The following is an 18,266-nucleotide window of genomic DNA, read 5'->3' on the forward strand; positions in this document are numbered from 1 at the left end:
TTGCTTTATATTCATGTGAGATCTTATTAGATTCGTCATGATGCAAAGAAATTTAATATATAATTTTTACAATTTTTTATTTTGCGTACTAAGAGATATCGAGGCTCAAAATTAACTTTAAAATACGTAAAAAAGAAAAGTGGACAAATAAAAAGAAATAAATAGAATATTAATTTCATAATTGCATATTTTTTGTTGTTATTTTCATACACACTATACACACCCATTTTAAACATCTCTACCTCAAAACACACATAAGCGAGCCATATATGTTCTAGACTGTATAAGTTAGGTGCACAAACCAGCAAGTAGTTATATGTTGAAAAGAGAAGGACTAGAAACTAATGCAAAGAAAAGAAGAATACAAAACTTGTCTGTCTGATTTTATTCAATAATCAGAATAAATACATAAGAGTTACTATATATATATATATATATATATATATATATATATATATATATATATATATATATATATATATATATATATATATATATATATATATATATATATATATATATATATATATATATATATATATATATAAAGAAACTAACTTAGCATAACTAAGGTGAAACGAGACAGTTATAACAAGCTAAGTTCTAACTAACTAACTAACATAATGTAACAATCTACACAACTTAACATAACTATTCTTTGATTATTTATCGGTGTTGTGTTCCATTTCAAAGGTTGATTTGGTTTTCTTTCTAAATGAAGTTTCTTGGTTATTATGTCTTATAAGTACTTTATACTTGCATTAAAGTGAAAATAAGAGTTTATTTTGTAGACATATTTATTTTGTGCTGTGGTTTATTACAGTGTTAATTTAATTTGTTATATTTTAAGATATTTTGATACTAATAGTCAGTCATATAATGTGAGTGACTTATTTTCGTACAAGTGGATCAATAAAAAGTGAAAAGAGAGATTACATGTGAATTTCACGACAATAGTAGGTATTGTATGGGCAGTTGTAATGCCTAGAAATGCATGATTTACTGATTAGATTTATGATTTTTGTCTTTTTATGGAGATAAGCTTGTGGGTTCAGATATATGATTTTCTGAGTACACAATCAAGTATTGATTAACTTTCCATTGAAATGTATCATCTAACTTGGATGGTTTTGTTTTTATTCATCTATTACTGAAATATTTAAATAGAGGTGTAGGAAATAAGATTCAATTTGGAAATATTTAAGGCATTACAAATGATTTGAGAGAACACTCAACCAAAAACATAATATATAACAAACCACTTTGTTTTAGTTAAACAATTTCTAAAATTGCGTTTTTATAATTAAATTTCTTCTATTACAAACCATGCTCTTAATTTATATGAATCTTACATATAAATGCACAACTAAAAATTCTAATTTCTAATCAAGTAATGTAGTATACACAAGCGGTTTAATATTATTAATCAAGAAAATTCTATAATTTGGTCTTTAAAAGTTGGGACGGTATGAACATACTAATAAAAATATTATTAATTAAACAACAAAACCTTCACCAACCAATTCTAACCCCCACCTTCACAAACATGACTACCCTAGCCCTCCCCTGCATCAGTGCGCCGTCCCCCACCCCTTTCTACCCGTGCCTAGCTCCCCATCCCTCCCCTAACTTGGGAAATAAAAGTTAAAAGAGTTGTAGTATTTACATTAATTTTTATTAAATTAAATTTTTTTTTATAGAAAGTATATCATTTGAATTAATCAAATCTAGAATCGTTAAAAAAAACTTATACCAGGATATACAACATTTATACTAGACCATTAAATACATGATATAAATTTTGTGTAATTTTTATTTTAATGGTTGTTCAAAATTATTACGACCATTCTACATTTTATGCTATATTGCCTCACAAAACATTCACTAAAAATTATACATTAATTTTTAAACAAAATTGACCATCTAATAAACAGCTTTTACATTTTTATATGCAAAGCACATATTGTACATAATTAAACATAAATGTGATTTTTTAAAGTACTTATTTTAAAAGTTGTATTGTGATGTTTTTGGTTATGATGAATCAAATAAGCTTTACAATTGAGGTGGTGGAAGTAGCCACTTTGCTCCATCAATATACTCCAAACTAATAAATGTCTTAGCCTGTACATGAGTTAACTTCTTTGTATATGGAACTCTTTTGTCTGTTGCTCCACCCAAACCCTTATTGTTAAATTCTCCAAAGAACACAGTCCTGCATACAACAAATAACTTAGGAGTAATATATAATTTTCTTATTTTACATGGTGAAGTATCTTCTATAGTATTTAATTAATATCGATCTAGATTTTATATATTGTTAGGATGATTTATCTTACATCGACAAATTAAATATGTTGTGCGCACTTTATAAGTTATTGGATCCTTTTTTCCCATTGCCATATGGTTTTGAGATGGTATATACTTCTTGGTTTATGAAGTGTGTGCATCTCGTATTTTTCCTGATAATTACTGGCATTTACAATAAGCTCAGTCTAATTTAATAGCCTAATTTAACATATACTCTCTCCTATTCAGCTTATGTGTCCCATTTCTTTTTATGGTCAAGTCACCTTAATTGTCCCATTTCTATTTTTGGTATGGGTTTTTGACTTTTATGCCCTTAATAGCTTTATCTATTTTCAATTATACCCTTTATTACCCATACTAATTTTCCTCCCTTGCATTAAAAACCCATAATATCACTCTCTTTCCTACCCTTAGGGTCCCACTTTTAGCTCTCCTTAAAATCCGTAAAAAGTCAAATGGGACTTCTAAGGTGAATAGAAGGGAGTATAATATAGTGATACATTTGATCATTAAAATAATATGAATTTAAATAAATGATATATTGGTGTTGCTAAAGCAATAAGACAAGGGAAAAGGTTAGCATACTTTTGAACTTGTGGCTTGTTGTTGTCGGACCATCCATCAGATTTAATGACATCACTAATATCACAATAAGAGAAAATAACCCGAGCAGCTTCAAACCATGCTCTACCTAAATGTGCATTACCACCTGATCCAATTACTTTACAATGTACAAACGAGTATCCTCCTCTTTCAATTGCATTCTTTCTTCCATGAGCAGTAATCACCGCGTAATTATCACCCGGTAAAACATTAATCTCACAGTTCTGCAAAATTAAATACAACATAATTTCAATGGTTTTTTCAAATAAAATAAAAACATAATATGAATTAATAACAAATTCTTTATACCAAATACAGTGATCTTGCACTGCCAAAGATAAAATCAACGGTTCCTTCGATATAGCAATCCTTGAATAGATGGTTTCCCCTATCATCACAAACGGTATCTTGAAATCCGATAAATCTACAGTTATAAAAAGCAGCTTTATCACCGGTGATTCTCAATGCAACAGCTTGTGCACCCTTTCTTTTACCATCTGGCCTTGGAGCTGAATTCTACATATAACATCATATCCAAATTATCAAAAGTTTTGATTGTAGTGGTTATTATTTAACATTCTTTTATGCAAAACAAATCATATATTGAAAAATTTAAAAGGATAAATATTTGAAATTTTAAAAAAATGTCAAAATAAAACTCGATATAAATAATTAGAATAAAAAAAATTTATACCGAAACAATTATATTTGCAGCAACAAAATAATCAGCTTCTACAATCAATGTTGCACTATCTGCTGTTCCATATTGAAGAGCGGTTCCAGCAAATGTTATTGTTGGCTTATTTTTTGGATCACCTAAAAATGTGATATAGGATTGATATCTTTCGATTGTAACTTTTTCTCTATATTCTCCAGGACCAATTTTGATAATTACTCGCTTTTGATTTCCGACTTTAACATGTTTAACAGCATCTGATATTGTCTTAAATTTTCCAGTTCCGTCTTGTTTCACTTCGATGATTTGTACACCTCCATTCTCTGCTTTAATTACGTTAGGTTCTAATGAAGTTTGTTTACTGCGATTTCAAAAATATAAAAACAATTATATATATAGTGTATCTTTGCGTACATAAAATAAAAATAAATAAATAAATAAACATGTAAAAAAAAATGACAAAAATAAAAAATAAAATGTTAATTATGTAAATACCCAATTGGTTTAATTGCAGTTTGAAACCATTTATTGATTTCAGCTTTATTTGCTGGAATAGGAGTTTGCGCATTGATTGAAAAAGCTACATTAATAACGAGAAAACTAACAAAAATAATATTAATTTGTTTAGCCATTTTGGATATTTATTTACACCCTAGTTTTTCACCTGGTTTATTTCACCTTATTTTCTTTACCAGGCTTTATTATTATTAATACTATATTTTGTTGAATAAAATAGTTTTTAATTTATATAGGATATGAGGGGTGAGAAAATTAAAACCAAAAAAAAAATTCGTGAAATTTATTCAACTAAAATAACAATGGCTATTAGCAAAAAGACTAAAATAAGCAAAATTTATGCTAAAAATTAAAATTTCCATCCTATTCTTCGATGCATAAATATTACATTCTTAAAAGATATCTCAACTGTATTACATTAATTCTTTTAAAAACTAATTAATTAGTTGATATCAGATTCTTTTAAAAATGACTACGTATCATGCTATCATGAAAATTTTTTCCCCCAAAAAATTTATGATGACGTCATTTGCATTGTTACAATCATATTTTGTATTCTTAGTACTCGGTGATTTTAATGAGTTCACTACAATTCATGTTGGAATGGTTCTTTAATATTAAAGATAATTAATACGCTAGCTTATATATTATTACTAACAATATATATTTTTTTTGATTTTCACTGGAGCTGTTCAAATGTGATCCAACCCGAAAATTTGAACCGAAATAGAAAGTTAACTGACCCAAAAATATGTGTTTTTTTTAGGTTTATCGAACCGACATTATCCGCACCCAAGTTGCGCCAGAACTGATTTACGACCGTAAATCGTAAAATCGAACCCGAACTGCGATCGATTTTTATAACCGATATATAACCGTTAATTGAGATTACCCGAACCTAATATTGACCGACCCGAATCATGCTCAAAACCGAACTTGATCAGCTAAAAACGACTTAACCCGAACGAATTTTTAATCAAAATGCTATAAACCTGAACCAATTTTTAACATAGAGGTATGATCGACTCATATTTAATCATCTTATTAGTTAATCTAATAAATAAAGTAATAGAAATTTTAATAAATTAAATTTTATACATACATGGTTTCATATATTTAGAGTTAATAATCAATGGTCAATGTTTATTTAACTATTTATAATCAATTTAGATGAAAAATAATAAAACTTTAGTTTTAATTTACAGTCAAACAAGTAAAAGTAACAAAGTAATAATCACCAATTGATTTGCATTTTAACTATTTTGCCTTAACTAAGGCGAATCTTATCATCAATTAAAAAATGTCTAACAACTTAATCTGATATTGACTCGATCTATAGTAATTATTAATTCGTAGTCGAATTCTACTGGAAAATAATACCCGAACCCGATCCCGATCTGTACTCGGTAAAACCGAATCAATTATTAATCGATGACAGTCCGAGACCGATTGACTACTCGATGCGAACTTTAACCGACACCGAACCGATGCTAACCCAATAGCTCAAATAACTGATCTTCAACCGAACCATGACTAACCGACCTGACCCGAGTGTGACCCGTCGTAACACGCATCCGAAAAATAACCGATCCGAAATACAACTGAACTGAATGACACCCATCCACAACCTACTCAATCACCCAAATGAACACCTCTAATTTTCACAAGTATTTAAGAAATAATTTATCATAACCGTATATAACACGGGAACCAGTTAACCTAATAGGTTACTACAATTAAAAACAAATTGGACAATATTAAAATTCAAATTGCAAGTAAAAACTAAAACACAAACCAACAGAGTTACTTAATGTTGACTTTAATTTAGAGCTGAATGTGAAAAAAAGTTAATTGTTGTATATTTCTCAAGTGGATAGCCGATTTATTTATTAGTGTTTAGTATTGTTGGGCTATGTAGGAGGTTTGGTTTTGGGAACCAAAAGGATTATTTGAGCAGTAGAGGAAAATATTGAAGATTAGGGATAGAAGAGTAAGTCGAGTCGACTTTACTTGTGCATGTCCCAAAGAAACTCAATTTTTTGTCTGTTAAATAGGTCGATTTTTGAGGCATGTGAAAAAGCCGAGTCGGCTTCAAGCTTGCCCTCCTGAAAGCCGACTTGGCTTCAGGCATGCTCTTCTGAATGCCGACTCGAGTTAAGCTTATCGGGGCAAATCTTTTTGTGCATTGCTTTGTTTAAACTCCTTTCTCTATTGTACGGGTTAATGGTATGATATACAAATACCATCTATATACATGTATTCTTAACTAATCCAAATTCTGGATGATTCTCTTGCAATTGCAATCCTAATCTTCTAGCCTAAAACACTTAATTATATTCTTTAACTCTAAAAACCTCCCTCCTAGACCTCTATGGAAGTTCTTCAAGAACTTTGTATTTCATCCATTAATAAACAAATCCCAGCCTTGGGAAGACGTAATCTACATTCAGTGAAACTCGATAACTCTTGATGTTGTTGATTATAATGATTCTTACTTTTTCCGCATTTAAATTTGTAAGTTAAGATTTTGTGCTTTTCACTGTCAAGGAACCAACTAAACCAAAAGCTTAAGCTAATGGTTAAGACTCAAGGATATGTTATATACTCTAATATGCCCCCTCATAAAAGAGTCCATTGGACTAGAAGTATGGATGCAGCACATGTCTCCTCATACCTGACGCTAAATATTTCACTTTAAAGTAATCTGCTAAACACTACTTAAAACCTTACGTCAAACACACCCTAAAAATCTTAGATTAGCCTCGTAGTTTAGGATTTTTCCTATCACGCTTGTTACATAGGTTTAATTCTCACCACTTACATATAAAGGATTAATCCTTCATGCATGTAATGATTCTCTTAGTGCACCCTTGAAGACAAAAAAGAATTTAATAATCACATACAAGCATAAATTAAGCTAGAAGAAGAATTTTCTTAATTGAGTTTTATTTGTTAGGAAAAATTAAATATTGTGAGCTAATAACCTGTACACAGGACCGACCTTATAAGTGGGCAAGGGGATAATATGTGCCCCGACCCTATCCAAAAAATTAGAAAAACGATACATTAATATTTTATAGTTAGGGATCTATAATAATATGTTTAGTATTTAAGGCCTCATAATTTATGTTTCGCCCTCAATCTCTTAAATCTCAGGACTAGCTCTACCTATACAAAATTTTTGGGCTTTTGCGAATGAATCGGTACATCAAGTTCCTTCCTATACTATACAAGCATATTTTTTATATCCCTTTAAACAAGATAACTTTGATATAGAGGAAAAAGAATTGAAACTAGACATACATGCATGTAAACATGAAGCAACTTAAAAAATTCTGAGGCCCTATTTATTTTTCATTGAAAGAGAATGGCTCGGACCCAACAATGGTAGAAGTATGAGTAGAAGATGAGTAGAAAAAAAGAGTATAATCAAGAGACACAATAACAAACAATACAATGCGTTTATGAGGTATCTAATGATACCTCCCCGTCAAAAGATGATTCCTTTCATTAATATATTCAACAATACACTAATGACAAACCAAACATACTTGAGAACAAACTCTCAAGATAGTGATTCTATTCAACAATGGAGATCACCCATAAACTAACATAATGAAGAAGAAAACTCTCATAGTTTCTAACCCTAGCTTCTCTCTTGTGTAGCCTTACTCTCATTACTTCTAGTGATGCTCTACGCCCTCTAATATAGCCTCGCACATGTTAGAAGCTCTAGGACCAAATGTATTAAAGCACAAATAAATCCCGCAACTAAAATAGAAATTCGCAAAACCCGTGTACTAAGCCCGCTCGACCGAGCAGACCTTCTCGACTAGTCGAGCGCTACTCCAGAGCCTTCTGACGAGCTGTAGTAACTTGGCTCGACCCTTCACTCGACCTACCCAAGCTTGCTCGACCGTTCGAGTACCTCAACAGTGAGCTTCTGGCTGCTGCTTCCTTTCTCAAGTAATCATCTTCACCTCGAGTCTTTCCTTGACCCTCGTGAGATTTGGTGCTTGGCACGAAAATCTCCCCCTCAAGCCCAAATCTCTCATCATCATCAAATGACACCTTCCTTGGTGTCCCAATCACAACCTCAACATATGATTTGGGTCTTGGTTCCCCCTTAAGACCAAACCCTTCATCAACCTTCTTTGTGCACTACCTATCATTGTGGCCACCATCATTAAATGTCACCCTCCGTGACTTAGGCCTTGCGTCCCTTTCAACATGATGCAAACCTCCACTCCTTAGCAACACATGGCCATTGTTGCCTATCACACCCTTCAAGTGTACCAAGCACCCCTTCGCCACCTTCAAGACTCTATCACTTTGAGTCTTCACGGTGTACACAATCTTCTCTAATCAACTCAACGAGATTAGATTCCTCATCCTCTTAGGAATATATCTCACACCCCTAAGCTTCCTCACAATGCCATTCTGCATTCTCAAATGCACCTCACCAATGGCCTCAACCACAACGTCCTCATCACTAGGCAAGGTCACCCTCTTATGCCTTATAAAAACGATACATTAATATTTTTTAGTTAGGGATCTATAATAATATGTTTAGTAATTAAGGCTTCATAATTTATGTTTCGCCCTCAATCTCTTAAATCTCAGGACTAGCTTTACCTATAAAAAAATTTTGGGCTTTTGTGAATGAATCGGTACATCAAGTTCCTTCCTATACTAGACAAGCATATGTTTTATATCCCTTTAAACAAGATAACTTTGATATAGAGGAAAAAGAATTGAAACTAGACATACATGCATGTAAAAATGAAGCAAATTAAAAAATTCTGAGGCCCTATTTATTTTTCATTGAAAGAGAATGGCTCGGACTCAATAATGGTAGATCTATGAGTAGAAAATGAGTAGAAAAACAGAGTATAATCAAGAGACACAATAACAAGCAACACAATATGTTTATGAGGTATCTAATGATACCTCCCCCTCAAAAGATGATTCCTTTCATCAATATATTCAACAATATACTAATGACAAACCAAACATACTTGAGAACAAACTCTCAAGATAGTGATTCTATTCAACAATGGAGATCACCCATAAACTAACTTAATGAAGAAGAAAACTCTTATGGTTTCTAACCCTAGCTTTCTCTCTTGTGTAGCCTTACTCTCATTACTTCTAGTGATGCTCTACGCCCTCTAATATAGCCTATCACATGTTAGAAGCCCTAGGACCAAATGGATTAAAGCACAAATAAATCCCGCAACTAAAATAGAAATTCGCAAAACCCGTGTACTAAGCCTGCTCGACCGAGCAGACCTTCTCGACTTGTCGAGCGCTACTCCAGAGCCTTCTGACGAGCTGTAGTAACTTGGCTCGACTCTTCACTCGACCTACCCAAGCTCGCTCGACCGTTTGAGTGCCTCAACAATGAGCTTCTGGCTGCTGCTTCCTTGCTCAAGTAATCATGTAACACCCTAGAATTTCCGACCCCTTAATGAAACCAAAACCGTAAAGAATGGGAGGAAATTCGGGTGTTACATCAAACAAAAAGAAATAGAATTTAGATAAACGTTAAATATTAACTTTAAAAAGGTGAGTGGAAATTTCGGCAGCATTTGCCTTAAAACTGTGCGCCTTTGTAGAAAAACAAAAGTTATTAAGAAGCTAATAAAGTAAAGGTACCAACGGCCTATCAAAACTATGTCACGGCGGAATGATTCGTCGCCGGCTTCTCAAATCAACATGCCAAACATGGATCGTGGTTCTAGTGTCGACGTTTGCGTTTTTTTTTAAAAAAACTTAACTCCTTAAAACCATACAAAGTTATAAATTACGCAGCGGAAATACAAATATACGAGGGAGGACACAAGGACTTATAACAAAACATATACAACCAAAGTTTACAAAAGATAACAAGAGCTACAAAATCGAAAGATAGCGGTATGACACCGGTTTTGCTTCGCCCTCATCACTCTCCCCAAACGCAATGCAATGCAATGCAAAAGAAGCTCCAGTACCTGCTACGCCTGTCTATGATCCTCCTGCTGCTCGACATTAGACCAAAGGCCAATGTGTCATAGCATGACAATCATAGAAAGTCATCAACAATCAAACATAAACACAAACACATACACGTCAGTAACTAGCATCAAATATAATAAGGCCAACTACTAGATAGCATTATATCATAAAACAACGTAAGATGATTTCATAAAACGCAAGCACAGATAGTAACCGTTTATCGGCCACTTATACTTCTTAATTTCATTACGGGCTTTCCAACCCATACCATGCGTTCTTGGGTAGAATGCAGGTCTTCATGCTCCTCTTTTCAAACATAAACTCTTGCAAAACACGTATAATATCAACTCGACCAAGGCATTAACAGAATACCTAACACACGACCTTATAGAGCTTGTCTATCTTAAGGTACGTGTGATCATAGTCTGTAATACCCTTGAGGTAACTTAACTTAGGCACACTTCTCACTAGCATAAACTATTCTATCAATAAGTAGATGTTCTATCAATGAGTAAATATTCTATAAAAAAGTAAACGTTCTATCAATGTGTAAGCTTTCTATCAAAGAATGAACCTTCTATCATTAAATAACTTTCGATTGATGAATAAATTTTCTATCACTGAATAATTTTCTATCAGTGGATTTTTCTCTATTTCTTGGCATAGTGACACGGCCAAAAGCGTTATCGGCCATCCGGCGCCCATGGCAAAGTACGAGCTCATGGCCCCTCCCGCTGACCCTCTCGGGTCCTACCTTCGGGGAAAAAATAACACACTGGGTACTAAACCAGTGAAGAGGCCACCATATTGGGGTTTGCAAGGCCCGCATGGTAACACCTCGGTCAAGGGGCGATATCGGCCATCCGGCGCCCAATGACCCAAGCATGCTCATACCCCCCTTACGGTGGTCCCGTCGAACCTCACCTAGGGGACTAATAAATCAACCGGACATAATCCAGTTGAGTCACGCCAGCTAATCATAATCTAATACTTTATCAGATGGGAATAATTTCCACTTTCGACTATTAATGAGTGCCCTGGGATAGCAGCGCGCCAAAACCCACTGAGCCACTCAATAGAATATGAAATTCACCTATAAAGGAGTCATTCTAACTCCAATTAAGGCATAATCTAATTCTTAAATAAATAGGGGGCGGTGGTCCCCGCCTCCTACTAACACTTTCATTCTCTATAACTATTCTAAGCGCAAGGATTTCATAGTCGACAGCGTTTCGTATAAGGCGTACTCACTAGTATCTCATAGTTTTGATGCAGTGCATATTATTACAATAAACAATAATGTCTTAAATAAAATTGCATATAAGGGTTCGTTACTGCGTGTACGTACTTGTAAGCGTCACTGCACGATCAAAAGTCACAAAATCACCCGACTAAGGCTCTACTTTCCTCTTACAAAATGGGCACCTATATAAGTTATGAGTAGAACTAATAAGTTCCCTTAACTACTTTGCCATACCAAACTAAATACCAAAGTAACCGCTATCACCCATTCAACATGAGTTTCCGATTACCCTAGCACGCACAAAACTCATTCAATACAAGTCAAAATCATTAACTCAACACAACATAAGTCCTTCCATCAATTTAAAGTAGAAGTACGTGTGAATCGTTTCTTTACATTAACTAATTTTGAGCATATCGGCTCGCGTTACCCAAAACTAACTAATCACAACTAAATCTTACAATTTTAATATAATATTAATATAACGATAAGGCAAATCTTAGAGTTATCGTATCGGGATATCATTTGTTACATTCTCCAAAGCTATTAAGAACTATAATCAAAACAACACGACAAATAACTTTATCAACCATCGACGATAAGTTGACATTATGCTCTTGGCTTACCAATATCATGTATCTATAACTTCAATAACAACCTAAAAAGGGTATTTGTAATTTACAACAATCAAACCACAACAATTAGTAACTATTATTCCCAATTTAATCAATCAAAATCACTTTCATAGTCAACTAACATCATCACCATTACTAATTATTCACAATAATAACCAATCGACCAAATCTTAAAACAACTTTTAAAGTTATTTAATCGATCATCACCAAAATATAGTATAACACACACATCATTGGTAAATTCATCTCTAAATCCAAGCCCTAATCGTTTCGTGTTCAAAGATAACATTTAATTACTACCCATACTAAGATTCAAAGAAACTAATACAAATCAACACACAACCCATAATTTCAAATCACTCTTCCAACCCTAAGTCATAAACATGTTTAATTCATCAATCAAATTCTTACCCATAAAAAGATTCAATGAAAATAACACAAAAATAAACACCTCACTCATAAACTTTATAAAACTTCAAATAAAACTAGAAATTAATTAGAGAAAAGAGAAGAGATGGCTCACAATGGAGAAACTAGAAAAGGGTGAGGGTATAGGTGGTGTTGTGGTGGTGTGGAGCACGAAAATGGCGGAGGAAAGGCCGCGTGGTGCTGCTGCCTTGGCGTCACAACCTGCTGTTTGGGGCACGCAAAGCAGCAGTTGCTGCTGCCAGGTGGTGGAGGAGAGGCAGCCAGTTGCTGGCGGCACAATAATGCTACGTGACTGTTTAAGGTGCAGCTCAGCTGCTGTTGGTGGGGAGAACGCAGCCACGACTGCTTCTGTGAGGAGGCGAACGCAGCCTACTGGTGGCTGCTGGCAGCTATGGCAGAGGCATGGCTGGTGGTGCTGGGGCTGCTGCTGAGCTGTGAGGGAGAGGGATGTGAGAGAGAAGAGAAGAGAGGGAAGTGAGGCGTGTCAATTGAGTGAGGGAGGGAGTAATACCCCCTTAAAACCCTAACTCATCCTATTTATTTAATTTATACACTTATTTATTTATTTGCTTACCTAGGTTCATCTTCTTGCGAGGCCCAACTAAGAACTCACCTTCGTGTGCTCACACATTTCAATAAAATAATTATTTTGATTCGAACCTCTTTATTTAGAACCTCTTTATTTAGAAATCGTGATTGTATTTTTAATATAAATATATGTCAATATTTAAATTCATATATAAAAGGAGTTTATTAAAACTACTTCTAAATTCATTTAATATAATTATAAAATACCCAAAAGTCATTAAAATATTAATTAATGACGTCAGAGAATCTCGGGGTGTTACAAATCATCTTCACCTCGAGTCTTGCCTTGACCATCGTGAGATTTGGTGCTTGGCGCGAAAATCTCCCCCTCAAGCCCAAATCTCTCATCATCATCAAATGACACCTTCCTTGGTGTCCCAATCACAATCTCGACATATGATTTGGGTCTTGGCTCCCCCTTAAGACCAAACCCTTCATCAACCTTCTTTGTGCACTACCTATCAATGTGGCCACCATCATCAAATGTCACCCTCCGTGACTTAGGCCTTGCATCTCTTTCAACATGATGCAAACCTCCATTCCTTAGCAACACATGGCCGTTGTTGCCTATCACACCCTTCAAGTGTACCAAGCACCCCTTCGCCACCTTCAAGACTCCATCACTTTGAGTCTTCACGGTGTACACAATCTTCTCTAATCTCCTCAATGAGATTAGATTCCTCATCATCTTAGGAATGTATCTCACACCCCTAAGCTTCCTCACAATGCCATTGTGCATTCTCAAATGCACCTCACGATACATTAATATTTTATAGTTAGGGATATATAATAATATGTTTAGTAATTAAGGCCTCATAATATATGTTTCGCCCTCAATCTCTTAAATCTCAGGACTAGCTCTACCTATACAAAATTTTTGGGCTTTTGTGAATGAATCGGTACATCAAGTTCCTTCCTATACTAGACAAGCATATGTTTTATATCCCTTTAAACAAGATAACTTTGATATAGAGGAAAAAGAATTGAAACTAGACATACATGCATGTAAAGATGATGCAAATTAAAAAATTCTGAGGCCCTATTTAGTTTTCATTGAAAGAGAATGGCTCGGACCCAACAATGGTAGATCTATGAGTAGAAGATGAGTAGAAAAACAGAGTATAATCAAGAGACACAATAATTTCTTTCATTAATATATTCAACAATATACAAATGACAAACCAAACATACTTGAGAACAAACTCTCAAGATAGTGATTCTATTTAACAATGGAAATCACCCATAAACTAACATAATGAAGAAGAAAACTCTTATGGTTTCTAACCCTAGCTTTCTCTCTTGTGTAGCCTTACTCTCATTACTTCTAGTGATGCTCTAGGCCCTCTAATATAGCCTAGCACATGTTAGAAGCCCTAGGACCAAATGGATTAAAGCACACATAAATCCCGCAACTAAAATAGAAATTCGTAAAACCCGTGTACTAAGCCCGCTCGACCGAGCAGACCTTCTCGACTAGTCGAGCGCTACTCCAGAGCCTTCTGACGAGCTGTAGTAACTTGGCTCGACCCTTCACTCGACCTACCCAAGCTCACTCGACCGTTCGAGTGCCTTAACAGTGAGCTTCTGGCTGCTGCTTCCTTGCTCAAGTAATCATCTTCACCTCGAGTCTTGCTTTGACCATCGTGAGATTTGGTGCTTGGCACGAAAATCTCCCCCTCAAGCCCAAATCTCTCATCATCATCAAATGACACCTTCCTTGGTGTCCCAATCATAACCTCGACATATGATTTGGGTCTTGGCTCCCCCTTAAGACCAAACCCTTCATCAACCTTCTTTGTGCACTACCTATCATTGTGGCCACCATCATCAAATGCCACCCTCCGTGACTTATGCCTTGCATCCCTTTCAACATGATGCAAACCTCCACTCCTTAGTAACACATGGCCATTGTTGCCTATCACACCCTTCAAGTGTACCAAGCACCCTTTCGCCACCTTCAAGACTCCATCACTTTTAGTCTTCATGGTGTACACAATCTTCTCTAATCTCCTCAATAAGATTAGATTCCTCATCATCTTAGGAATGTATCTCACACCCCTAGGCTTCCTCACAATGCCATTGTGCATTCTCAAATGCACCTCACCAATGGCCTCAACCACAACTTCCTCACTATTAGGCAAGGCCACCCTCTTATGCCTTATAAATAAGCTCTTGTCTTTACAAATATGATATGGGTGTACGGAGTCAAACACCCAATCACCATCATCACTTGGCCAATAACACATGACCATCTTCAACATCACTCTTGGTCTTCTTCACAAAACTCTCATCATCAAGGTTTGGGTGCTCACCTTTCTCTAAAACCCCTTTCTTGAATGTTGTTTCCTTTCTCACCTTCTCAAGTGGAACGTCCCTCTTCTTTCCTTTGAGTTTCCCACCATCACCAACCTCCATTGTTGGCTTCTTCATCTCCCTCAAAAGATCCAAGCTTCTAAGGTCCTTCTTCAACTTGTTGCAAGTGTATTGAATATGACCTCTCTTGTGGCAATGAAAGCACACTCTATCCCCATACTCAACCCTTGCCTTCTTGATTCCAATTTTCCTCTCCCTCTGATGGATTTCTCTCAATGACCTTTCCATCTTGCATAGATGGAGTATCATCAACCTTCATACCAATCCCCATGGATGGTAGTTCCTCAACAATACTACTACACTTAGTAGCTCCCTCTAGTTTTTCAACTCTCAATAACAAAGACTTTATCACTAGTCTTTGGTCTACCACCATTGTTAATAAGCTCTCCTTCTCTCTTGAGAACTCCATTAAAAATTTCTCGATTTCTTGAATACCTACTGTTTTTCTCTCTCCCAAGGTTTCAACAAACCCTAATGGTTTCAACAAACCATCCAAACTCTTCTCAACTTCCACCATCTCTCTTCTACCTATCTCCAAGCCTTCCCTCACTTAATACCCCAAGGAAACACACCAAGCTCTGATACCAATTGAAAGAGAATGGCTCGGACCCAACAATGGTAGAACTATGAGTAAAAGCTGAGTAGAAAAACAAAGTATAATCAAGAGACATAATAACAAGCAACACAATGTGTTTTTGAGGTATCTAATGATACCTCCCCCTCAAAAGATAATTCATTTCATTAATATATTTAACAATACACTAATGAAAAAACCAAACACACTTGAGATTAAGCTCTCAAGATAGTGATTCCATTCACCAATGGAGATCACCCATAAACTAGCACAATGAAGAAGAAAACTCTTATGGTTTCTAACCCTAGCTTTCTCTCTTGTGTAGCCTCATTCTCATTACTTCTAGTGATGTTCTAAGCGCTCTTATATAGCCTAACACATATTAGAAGCCCTAGGACCAAATGGCTTAAAGCCCAAACAAATCCCGCAACTAAAACAGAAAGTCGCAAAACCCATGTACTGGAGCCCGCTCGACTGAGCAAACCCACTTGACTAGTTGAGTGCTACTCCAAAGCATTCTGATGAGCTACAGCAACTTGGCTCGACCCTTCACTCGACCTACTCAAGCTCGCTCGACCATTCGAGCGCCTCAACAGTGAGTTTCTGGCTGCTGCTTCCTTGCTCAAGTAATCATCATCACCTCGAGCCTTGCCTTGACCATCTTGATATTTGATGCTTGGCACAACATTCATAAATATTTTAAAGGGAAGGCCTTTATAATTTAAAAGACAAATTTTCTTAAACTAAAGTAATAACTCAACTCAATTTTAATTTTACTATAATTAAATAAAAATTCAACACAATTTCTAATTATATTCAAATTGATTTTCTAAAATAACTTAAAATTAAATTGTTAAGAATAACAAGTTTTATCTTTGATGTTATGATATAAGAGAAAAAAGTAATGGGTTGATGAATAATAATAGAAAAGTGTAAAAGTTTGATTAATTTTTTAAATTAAGTTGGTGAATAATGATGTTTAATAAATGAATGAAAATTAAATGATTTAACATGAGATGTTTGGAAGTTAAAGAGGTGCTTCGGAAATATATAAAAGAAAGGCATGAAAAAATATAATTAATAAGATTTAGTTTTATGACTCTTGATTTGTTAAATTAAATTCTAACCATCTACTTTATCTTATTACAATATTAATCTATTAAGTATGATTTTTATAAGTGAAGGCTTTAATTTTAAAGGCTTTGTGCGATTGGATACCTCTCCTCTAATACTTGATATTGAAAAAAATACTAGCCCAAAAGCACATGTGATATAGTAAATAAACACAATTTTATTACTATACACAACACAACATAAAAAAAGACACTTTACAATTTTGCAATACTAAAAAAAAACACTTAGACTATATATAACTTATACTTTGTTGGGGGGTGAGAACTCTATCTTATGCCGGCCGAGCTCAATTAGTAAACACTGTGCTTCTCAATCTCCACGCTTACTGGGCATCGATTTTATTCTCCCGAAGAAAGTCATAGATGGAGTAATTGCGACATGCAGGAATTACTTATGGGATGGTAAAACTAGCAGTAGTAAAACACCCCTTATTGCCTGGGACTTTATTTGCAGAGATAAAAAAGAAGGGGGTCTAGGATTTAAAGAAAGCCATGCGTGTAATGAAGCCCTCCTAGGGAAATATATTTGGAGCGTGGCAACTAAAGCTGATAACTTGTGGGTAAAGTGGGTCAACCATGTTGATTGATTTGGAACTTATACCAACATTTTCGTTGATGTAGCATAAGTCGTCGAGAGTAATCATATGGGATTATTCTTAACTATTCTATCCATTTTTTTCAATATAAATTAAATATTACGTGTAACATTTGAATACAATGAATTTGGACATAAAATTAAATTCAATATTGTCTATATACACTAATAATTTATAATTGTTAGTATTTCAAATAAAATATGATTGTATTATGATATTTTAGTCATAGAGTTGGTGAGGACAATCAGAAATTAACCAAACTGATAATGGTTGAATCGGAAGAACCAATAGAAAAAATATGACAAATAGTTCTCCTTTGTTCTGTGGCTAAGAGCAACGTACCGACATCCCTCAAAATCTATCTCAATGAATTAACCTTCTTTTTTAATCTATAATTTGATTATCACTCATATCTTTTTAAAAAATTATCTACATATTTGATTTACATTTGTGCACATTCAAATAAATATTCAAATAATTTTCTTACAATTTTATTATATATATATATATATATATATATATATATATATATATATATATATATATATATATATATATATTTATTAACCATTTTACTCACTTTTTTATTTCTA

The 18,266-nt window shown here is 34.4% G+C and overlaps 1 protein-coding gene across 1 annotated transcript; it reads right to left on the reverse strand.

The window, feature by feature from the left end:
* Positions 1–1,840: 1,840 nt before the first annotated feature.
* LOC130827165 (putative pectinesterase 63) lies at positions 1,841–4,295 on the reverse strand. Its single transcript, XM_057692813.1, has 5 exons — positions 4,085–4,295; positions 3,608–3,950; positions 3,223–3,429; positions 2,896–3,137; positions 1,841–2,215 (listed from the first exon to the last, which is right to left on the reverse strand). The coding sequence occupies exons 1-5, from the start codon at positions 4,219–4,221 to the stop codon at positions 2,056–2,058; spliced, it is 1,089 nt and encodes a 362-aa protein (XP_057548796.1). The 5' UTR covers positions 4,222–4,295; the 3' UTR covers positions 1,841–2,055.
* Between the last annotated feature and the right edge of the window lie 13,971 nt (positions 4,296–18,266).

Source organism: Amaranthus tricolor, chromosome 11 (assembly GCF_026212465.1).
Source record: "Amaranthus tricolor cultivar Red isolate AtriRed21 chromosome 11, ASM2621246v1, whole genome shotgun sequence".
NCBI lineage: Eukaryota > Viridiplantae > Streptophyta > Magnoliopsida > Caryophyllales > Amaranthaceae > Amaranthus > Amaranthus tricolor.